This window comes from Maniola hyperantus, chromosome 6, assembly GCF_902806685.2.
Source record: "Maniola hyperantus chromosome 6, iAphHyp1.2, whole genome shotgun sequence".
In the NCBI taxonomy this organism is placed as follows: Eukaryota; Metazoa; Arthropoda; class Insecta; order Lepidoptera; family Nymphalidae; genus Maniola; species Maniola hyperantus.
The window spans coordinates 6,934,310-6,944,598 of record NC_048541.1 but is presented as its reverse complement, the minus strand read 5'-3'; the positions used below and the strand labels follow the sequence as shown (position 1 = coordinate 6,944,598).

The 10,289-nt window shown below is 33.6% G+C and overlaps 1 protein-coding gene across 1 annotated transcript; it reads left to right on the top strand.

Annotated features, from left to right (window-relative positions):
• The first annotated feature begins 450 nt into the window (after positions 1-450).
• Positions 451-1,856, top strand: LOC117983097 (cilia- and flagella-associated protein 99-like). The gene has a single exon (XM_034969561.2). It carries the CDS (start codon positions 636-638, stop codon positions 1,818-1,820), a length of 1,185 nt encoding a protein of 394 aa, XP_034825452.1. The 5' UTR covers positions 451-635; the 3' UTR covers positions 1,821-1,856.
• The last annotated feature ends 8,433 nt before the right edge of the window (positions 1,857-10,289 follow it).

Genomic DNA, 10,289 nt, shown 5'->3' with positions numbered 1-10,289 from the left:
TTATTTATATTCTTCGCTAAACCATTATAATATTATGGTTTATTATCACACATCATGCAATATCAAAATGTTACGGAATATCTTAATAGATTTTGGAGCTTCCAAGGAGATATCTCCCTGTGAATATATGAAAATATACATCGAAAAATGTCCAGACACTATGGAAGATTCAAAAATTTCATGGATGGTTGAAACTTTTCTGTGCTTTGAAAAGCACAAGACATTCTTAAAAGAAATGGTATCCCATTTGTCTGATGAACTTTCTGAAGAAGATCAGGATTACTTTATGATTGTGTTTAGTGCGGTTACTTTTCATCTCACTCCATCAGACATGCCCCTTCTTTTTAAATGCCTTTTTAATTTAAGTAAGCCACTGTTAAACACTTTCACAGGATTATTGAGTAATAATGAAATATTAACGTTCATATCACAGGTTGCGCATACTCACTATGACACTAATTTTGTAACCGAGAAGGTTATTAGTCCTTTATTTACATGGCAACCTTATATAAGTGAAATGGCCCATAGCTATGCCCAGTATGTGAAAAAAAACGGAGAGTCGAAAAATAAAATTACCTACAATACCTGTTCAACCAAATGTACTTAATAGGAAAGGTAAAGGTAGGAATTTACTTATGCTGCAACCATCAATACCTAATACTCCGCCGAACTCTTCATACCACAAAGGAAAGAAGATGCTTACCAAAGCTGCTATTGATCAAAAACTTAAACAAATTCATGAAAATAATAAACAAAAGGGCTTAGAACTACTTAAAGAAGTTAAAACTAAAGATTATCATTTTGCTCGAGGAAAGTCAGAAAACTTTTATAACAAAATATCTAGTTTCAAAGACGACCTTGAAAATAAATGCTGTGAAAAGACTTTACCTAAAGTAAAACAAGGCAGTAATATCACTACACCCATCGTAAAAGAAACCGCGACGACGATTAAAAGGATGATCAAGAGAATGCAAATTTCAGAAAATGAAGAAGTTCAGTGGCTACAAAATTTATTAAAAAATTGCCGGGATACAGTAAAAATTGAAGAACTTGAAGAATACAACCGTCAAGAAAACGAACGAGAAAGACTACTAGATATCGAAAAAAAGCATTTGATGGGGCAAATATCTTACGAAGAAGCTGTCATTGCAAAGAAAAAGCTCTATGATGTTAATAAAAAGAAACATGAGAAGTTTTTGAAAGAAAAGCAGTCATGGGAAGAAGAGATTGAAAGATGGAAGAGAGACGAAATGGAAAAAAATAGGAAACAAGTAGAAAAATTGTCACTCATAGAACTTGAAATGCTTCATGCTAAACACAATGCTACTCTTAAAAAGAAAGGCATAGCTGATAAAACAAGAAAAGAATCAGAAAAACTGCAAATAAAAGCTATACAACAAAAACAAGAATATTTAGAATTTAGAATAAAAATGATAAAAGAAATTAAAATACTAGCTTTGATCGCTAAAAAGGCTAAAGTTCCAAAAATTATAGATCTAACAGAATCATCTGGACTAGGCTTGCTATGCGAGATGTCTATGGCTGAATTACAAGAAAGACTAAGTCTAATAAAAATTGGTCTCAAGGAAGAGCTCGAAAAAAAGAAAAAACTTATTAAAGAAAAAAATCTAGCTGCTAAACATGAAATAGAGGAAACAAAAATATCTATTAAAAATTATATGGCAGAACGATCAAGTTTAAGAAAATTAAAGAAAAAGCCTATTAATAATCCTTGTAAAATGTCCTCATCAAAAGAAATAAATGAATTAAAAAAGGTTTTAGAAGAAAAGAGAAAACTACGAATCATGCTTACTAGTTAGACATGTTAAGATTTTTACAAAAATAAAATTATAAGGAACTTTGCTGCTCTATGCGTTTCTATTTTTGAGAAACCATGCGCGACAAAATTTAGTTTAAAATCACGAAAATTCTCTGTGACATTTCGTTTTAGGTACATATTTAATATGATTCATTAGGTATCACATAAGCAGAATTCAGCGCACATTTTCAGCCGGATTTGGTCCTGGCCTTACTCTACTAATCACTATGATCCTGTCAGTCATCTATTAATTCCCCTGCTTCGCTGAGCTTATATTTGGTCGGGATTATCTAAGAAGGTTTGTGGTAAGGCTATAATTTTTGAACTTTTTGCCAAAATAAGCTTCATCATCATCATCATACGATGATAATTGTGAAAATTGTCACCCATGCGAAGCCAGGGTGGGTGAAACCTGTTTTAGTCAGAGGCTGGTGGATACATCACGGTCACGGCACGGATGATGCCGTGGGTTACAACGCCGTGAAACGCCGTGCCGTGGTAATGTATCCTGACCCTAATATTCATAGTTGATTACTCGATTCAAAAGACTAGACGTTGAATAGACTATATTTCTTGCGTATTAAATATATGTAAGATATCGCAAATTTATTTTACTAGATTAATATTGTGTCACGTACAAATCGAATAGGCTATAAAGGCTAATGCTACAGACAAGATATTTCTCACTTTACAAGCGTGCGTTCAGCGTTGTACTTACAGAGTTCTAAATTCTATGGTTAGTTTTGACTTTAGGTAAGTCCTAGGTCGCGGATGTGTACTAAATTAAACTTTGAAAATTAGGTAGGAGTATCGAATTATTATTAAGCTACATAGAGCTAAAAAATAGGTAAGTATGTATAATATAAAATAAGGCATTTTCAAACATTTATTAATATTATATCAACATACCTAATTATTAATATATCAACTATCCAGCGCGGAAATGCAGCCAGTATTCTTGGCACCATATCACGCGGTTTGTATAGTAATTAGATAAGACTAGAGTTTTATTGTAAACTAGCTGACCCGGCGAACTTCGTTCCGCCTAACAGTCGATTCAAATTTTTTTTTTTAAATATCAAATTACTATCAGAAATTCTAAAATCCCCACGATTTAGGACTTCAGTACTTTGCAGCATCAGGATTGAGGAGTTAGGATCCGAAGTTCAATGATGTAGCCTATGCTTGGTACCTAAAACACTTTTGCATCATCCGCAGTTCCTGAAACATTATAGTCTAGGAGTGTTGTACTCTACATCATCAGGGTTGAGGAGCTGAGACTTGAAGTCTGAGAATAAAGTCGTTGCTTGGTACCTACAATATGAATTCACTATGAACACTTCCTGAATCTTGATAACTCAGGCGGGCAGTAACCCTGCAGCATCAGGATTGAGGAGTTGAATCCAGATTTTTTTATGTGACCACAACGAATACTTTTTTTGTTGATTTAAAAAAAAAATTGCAAATCGGTCCAGAAACCTCGAATAAAAATGATGTAGAAAAAAGAACCACCTCCTTTTTGACAGTCGGTTAAAAACCGATGACCTTGAAATATTTACGGAACAATTTTTAAAATATCCCCTTTCTAACAAAAAAAGAATGAATGAAATCGGACTACGCGATAATGAATTACAACTCAGTATACATTTTAACTTTCATCCCCTCTCCTACGGGAACCATGCCCTCGAAAAAAGATTTTCAAAATATCTTCAATGTACAGAATTTGACCTGTTACAGTTTTATTATAAGTATAGATAATATTTTAACTAAACAACATAATTATAAATTTACATCTTCCAGTAAAACAAAATTAACAAAAAAGTAAAGGAAACTAGTTGTGTTCATTTGCAGTTCAATTAGGTATGTCTCAGATATTCTGCACAATTAAAGTGAATTTATTATAACAAGACTAATAGTCACTTCAGGCGAGTCCAATCAATGCGCATGCTCGAATTGCCCGCAACACTTAATTAGTACCTGGCAAAGTGAAATATTAGTAATGGAATTTATAATGCCGATGTGATATATCTTTTACAAAAGGACATCCAAAGCAATGTCTTAATGGGAAGGGACGTAGTAATTAAATACCTATGTATTAAGGTTTTAAGGCTCGGACAGATACAACGCGTGGCGGCAACAAGGCGTCGAACAAGGCTGCTAAAGTGTGACGTGCTTCTTATCGCGTGCGTCTTTTATGCCTCACAAAACGTTGACAGAATTTGAGTTTACTTAAAACACAGTAATATCAGTATAAAATGAACCTATATTATTTGAATTAAACTCAAAAATTCAATACCATTGATTTTAATTTCACAACGTTTCCGCTAGAAGCGTTGGCTGTAGTGGCTCTGGTGGTGTGGACAAACTTGAGCTTTAATAAAATGCAGTCAAAGTTCATTTATTATATTGTCCATTGATATAAAGTCAAGCATACTCATGCGTTAAATGCATCATCTGCCGTATAACTGATGCCTTTGGGCTTTGACTATTGTATTTATTTGTCCAGTACATAAATACGTGAAATGTGCCTTAATGTTTAAATTACATTCCATGCATAATTTAGGGACGTCCTTGACTTATAGAAGTGTGTTCCAATTTATATCGCTTCTTCAATTTAACGAAAGCTGAGTTTTAAATTAAAAATAAAACCTAAGCCTTTATTTCAACCAACTTGCACCTGCTAAGTAGTATCTAAATATCAGAAGAAAATAAAATTTTGTTTTGAATTAAAGAGTCACAAAATATGTTTAAGTAACGCATAATATCGTAACTAAATGGAGTCGTTCACATCCAATTGTGTGCTAACAGTCGCATCAATGTCTGTATAATAGAAGAAATCAGGCGTCAACTTTTCGAAATCCGAAGAAACTAGTCAATATAATTTGGATTAAAGCAATAAATATGTCGGGGTCGCCTGTTCATTTGTATCGGCGTATAATTTAAATTCTTTAACGCCAATGTTCAAGATTACGCGGTGAGATAGAGGTGCGGGCGCCCGTGTCGCTGCGACAACCACCAAATAAATTTATATTTCCGACCGATACGGACCGACTTCTCTCTTTGTAGATAATTCGGCCGGTAACGTTGAATGACTCTATTAACAGCTTCCCTTTTAGGGATAAATGTCGACTTTAGACTTAGTGTAAATTTGACCGTATGTGTAGAGAGATCCCATTTTTTGAAGTGAAAACTTGCTTAGGCGCGTTAGGCGATTTTGGAATAAGTAAAAACTTGAAGCTCACGTCACCGACATACTAATAATAATTATAGTGCTCAGAGTACCGATAGATGTAAACACTAAACTAGTGTTAATGGTTTCAATAGCTACAAATTATGTTTCATTTTTGATAAGTCAATTAATTTGAAAATTTGAAAACCCACTGTTGTTTCAAATTCTTAAGTTTTCACTTCTGTCAGCAGTCCCCACTTACTGCCCATTTTTTTAAAGTGAAAAGTTCTATAGGAGCGTTGGGCAATTTTGGGATGGATTAAAACACCACTAACATGCGTTAATAGTGTTCGGAGAACCAATAGATGTCAGAACTAAATTAATGTCAATTATTTTTAATTTCGTCATCATCATCATCGACCGACAGACGTTCACTGCTGGTCTCTTATAAGGATTTCCACACGTCACGGTCTTGCGCCGCCCGAATCCAGCGGTTCCCTGCGACACGTCCAATGTCGTCCGTCCACTAAGGGCCGGTTGTTTCAACAAACTTTGACGGACACGTAACCTTTAAATATGGCGCTAACGAACGTAAGTAAAGAAAAAGCGTTGATTCAGCATCTATTAGCGCTAACGTTCGTTAAAAAGTTACGTTTACGTTAACCGGTGCTGGCGCCATTGGTGATCGTCAAATCAGTTCGTAACTTCATACTTCTTACAAACGGAATATTTTATTTACAAATTATAATGGAATCAATTTAATTCAAAGCTTTTAATGATAGTTTTTTTGAAGATTTTGTAAGAAAGAAAAAGTGTTTAAAATGCGAAGTAGCAATATTAATAACTATGTATATCATTTAATATACTTAAAATGAAATAAGAAAAGGATACGGAGAAGTAAGTTAATTTTTAGGGTTAGTTTCGCAACCAAAATAACAATGACGAACAGTTTTTTGTACAATGAAGCAACGCACTTAAATTAACAGATGTTAAAGTTCGTCTACGTCCGTTAAATTTTAACGAACGGATCTTACGAAGACCAATGGTTTGAAACAACCGGCCCTTAGTGGGGGTTCTTCCAACGCGGCGCCTATTTCAATTTACAATTTTAATTTTTACTACAAATTAATTTCAGAATCCAAAAAAAAACTTTTATTTTATAGTCTTAATAAGTAAACCATTAACATCAGTTTAGTTTTTACATTAATCGGCACACCGAACACTATTTAAAAAAATACCATGTCTGTGACGCGCGCGACCTTGAAGTTTTTACCGATCCCAAAATCGCCCAACGCGGCTTAGGAAGTTTTCATTTTAAAAATAACATTTCACAGTAAAAGTTTCGAGATTGTACAATATGTCATTTTTTACCAAATACTTAAGGGTCATCACTAAGAATACGGCACATCTTTCAAAGATTTACCTGATAACAGTAAAACGTCAATAACCACCTAATTGGGAGAGAACACTCTGCCCACAATCACCAAATCCTCGTCCCGAGTGAGAAACAAATAAATATTGTAACACACATCGAGATAATTTGAACGATAACTTAATGTGCTTACATTTTGGATCTGCTCATGGTTTTATGGAACTACCTACGATATTATCTGCCTTTTTATGGCTTACTATAAATTTTAAATTATCGGTCGATGTTGGAAAATGCATTTTGCTTGCAAGAGGATCTTGGTTTTACTTTACGTTAGTAACATGTTAATTACCTTAGTGAGTTTAGAGCTCACGTTTTTTATTTATAATAGCATATTCCACAAACACACCCGATGGAAAGTGATGATGTGGCCTAAGATGGAACACATTTAACTAGAAGACGCCTATACCTATTCACTCTTGTTTTAAAGATACCCGTATTATAATTGGTAAGGAAACACAGATCGCGGAAGAGTATTCCAAAGTAGTATACCTTAGCCATGCAAATGCTGAGTGGTGAGAGAGCGATGCGAGTCAATATAATAGGTAATATTTTTGTGTTCTGACTTCTGATTTTGTACCAAATTTTTGTGATTCATAAAACCTACCTTATACAGGACTAAATAATACAAGATTGTTCAAACTTCAAAGTTTGTGAAACTTATGATTTTAACGCTGGGAAAAGCATACTATAAGACTCAGCTTTATGCAAAAAGTAAAATAAAACGTGTACCCATATATAACCACTCTATTAACCATCTTTGGTAGCTTGTTCAAAGCTTGTAATATTAAACATGTTTTGATTACTCGAGCGATTTGCATATTATTGTGAACAACATGTGAATTTTATACGTCGAAGATGTCGCATTCTTACAATTTTCTGTTATGATCGAGAGTTTATGCATTCGAAATCTCACAGTAAAAATAATATAAAAATTTGTTTACTTAAAAAGCTAGAAAAGGTATTTGACCTATTTGTAAAGCTGTTTTAACTTAAAATTCCCGAGCATTTTCCTTTAATTTTTCATATCCAAATATATGATGATATATTTGAAAATGTAGGAATCTATGACCGAAAAATAATTATTTTTAAGTTATTGATAGTTTTGTGTTATTCGAAAATAAAAACACGGCTTTTTGCTTTAAAATTTGATTTAAAAAACAAATTCTATTGCTCATTTTTTTATAATTTCTAGAGAGCTAACATTCCAATCAATAATATTAAACTAAAGCACTAAAAAGTTATCTTTTGTTTCCGGTTAGACCTCCGAAACACTACCAGTTTCATAATTTCTGTTTCGTTATCTTCACAAAAGTGATTTTATTTTAATTCACTGAAGCTTTTGCTATGCAGACTACAACAGACTTTATCAGTAAATCAATTAGGGAGCCGATTGGGTGAAGAACACTTATTTTATATTCTTACTTAGGTCGGTGTACCATTTTATCACAAAAATTACCAATGATAAATTATTCATTTCAATAATCGTATTGCATCGTTACAAACATTTAAGTCCAAAAGACAGATGCAAGATATCTTGAAGAACAATTAGGTACATAAAAAATTCCTTACTGTTCCCGGCTCGGAATGATACCTTTTTTTTTTTTTTTTTTTTTTTTTTTATTATGGAACACAAACAGCTTTTACATTTTTACTTAGCTACTTATTTCTAGTTTGTACATATGCCTATTAAGTGTTCACTCATTTACATTATATCTATTTAATTTTGTGCGGGAGTTAGTTAGGTTAGTAATTACATTAAATTAAATTATAATAAGTTAGTTTGTTATGAAGTGGTTACAAATAAAGTATATAATTCTAATCGTGCTAAACCTACATATAATTATTTAAACTTTTTTATTTCAGCTAAAAATTTACCAAATTTGTGTTGAAAATGATCTAATTGTACATATTTCTTATTGTATATATCGCATGTCCTCACTAAAAATCTATTATGGCCATAGTTCGTGTTAATATGTGGAAGACTAAAGGTTTTTACATTCCGTCTGGACAATCGCGGTACAGAGTACGTTATTTTACTTAGTAAATAAGGGGAGTCAATAAGACCATTTACAATTTTATACAAGAAGATTTGATCCTTGTGTTCCCTCCTGAGCTCTAAAGAGATTAATTCAGTGATACTAAAGGAATTAAATCTCTTACTTAAACATTTTAAAAATTTACGTTGAATGGATTCTAGCATATTGACATAAACAGCGTACTGTGGATTCCACGCAGTAGAAGCATGTTCTAAATGAGATCTTACAAATGAATTAAAAAGCAAGACGAGGGTATTTGGATTTTTGAAATCAACTGACTGACGGAGAATAAATCCTAACATCTTATACGCTCTATTTCTAATTTTAGTTAAATGTGAATCAAATAATAGTCGACTATCCAGCTGAACCCCTAGGTCTCGCACCTCATTGACTCTGCGTACCAGTTTTTCAAATAAGTAATAATTATGGTAAATCCAATTCTTTTTCCTTGTAAAGGTAATAGTGCAACATTTATCTACATTCATCTCTAAACCATTATTTGTACAATATTGACTAATCCGATCTAAATCTTCCTGCAGGTCTTGGCAGTCTTTTACCGTTCTAATAACTTTAAAAATTTTGGTGTCGTCAGCATATAATAGTATATTACAATGTTTAACATATTTTACGACGTCATTTATAAAGATATTAAAGAGCAATGGCCCAAGGTGCGAGCCCTGAGGTACACCGGAAGTGATGGGGACAAATGTAGTTGTGAAACCCTTAATAGCAACCGCCTGGGTTCGCTCCCTTAAATACGATGTGAGCCATCTCAAGAGGTCACCGTGTATACCAATCGCTACTAGCTTCATTATTAATATCTCGTGTGAAATTTTATCAAATGCTTTAGAGTAATCGGTATACACGGCGTCAACCTGAAAACCTTTGTCCATTGAATCCAAAGTCACGTCAAGTAATTCGCAAAGATTAGTTTCTGTAGACCTTTTGTTTATAAACCCATGTTGTGATGGTGTTAAAAGTGGCCGTACTGCAGGGAATAGTGAATCGTAAATAATCTTTTCGAAAAGTTTAGGAATAACTGATAGCTTGGAAATACCCCGGTAATTACGTATGTTGTGTTTATCTCCATTTTTGTGGATAGGTACAACAATTGAACGTTTCCACGTTTTTGGTAAAACACCAGAGCTCAGTGACAATCGGAACAAAAGAGTTAAAGGAATGGCTAATTGCTTGCTACATCTTTTAAGAAGTATGGGATGCAAGCCGTCGGGGCCACTGCCTTTAGTCGTATTTAAAGCTGACAAGTATTTTTCAACCGTTTTATAATTAAAATCTACATGTCCAATGAGAGCTTGTGGAGGTACAAGTACGTCAATGTTCAACGTTGAGTATGATGGTTTTTGAAAAACTGATTCAAAAAACTTATTGAATAGATCAGCTATTCGTTGCCCTTCTTGGGCAATCTCATCGTCCAGGTACAAGCTATCCGGTATGCTATTAATGTTTTGTTTCGACTGTACAAACGACCAAAAGCATTTAGAATTAGCAGTTAATATATTAGCTTCAGCGCGCGCAATATACGCACTATAACAAGACGCCTCTAGGTTTTTAAACTCACGCCGTAAATCTGAAAACAAAATATAATCGCATTGTCTGCCATATATCTTCCATTTTTTATGTATTCTTAGTTTTTTATGAACCAGTTTTATCAAAGGGCGTGAGTACCAGATAGGATATCTAGAACTATTTATAACGAGTCTAGAGGGGATAAATTTATCAATTATTGAGTTAACTATCATGTAAAATTCAGTCACCGCTGCGTCCACATTTTTACCGCTGAAGCATTCGACCCAATCGATTTTTGCTAGTTCA

Bases quoted from the DNA above. Each gene is read 5' to 3' on its own strand.
- LOC117983097 (XM_034969561.2), top strand. From the start codon at position 636: ATGCTGCAACCATCAATACCTAATACTCCGCCGAACTCTTCATACCAC.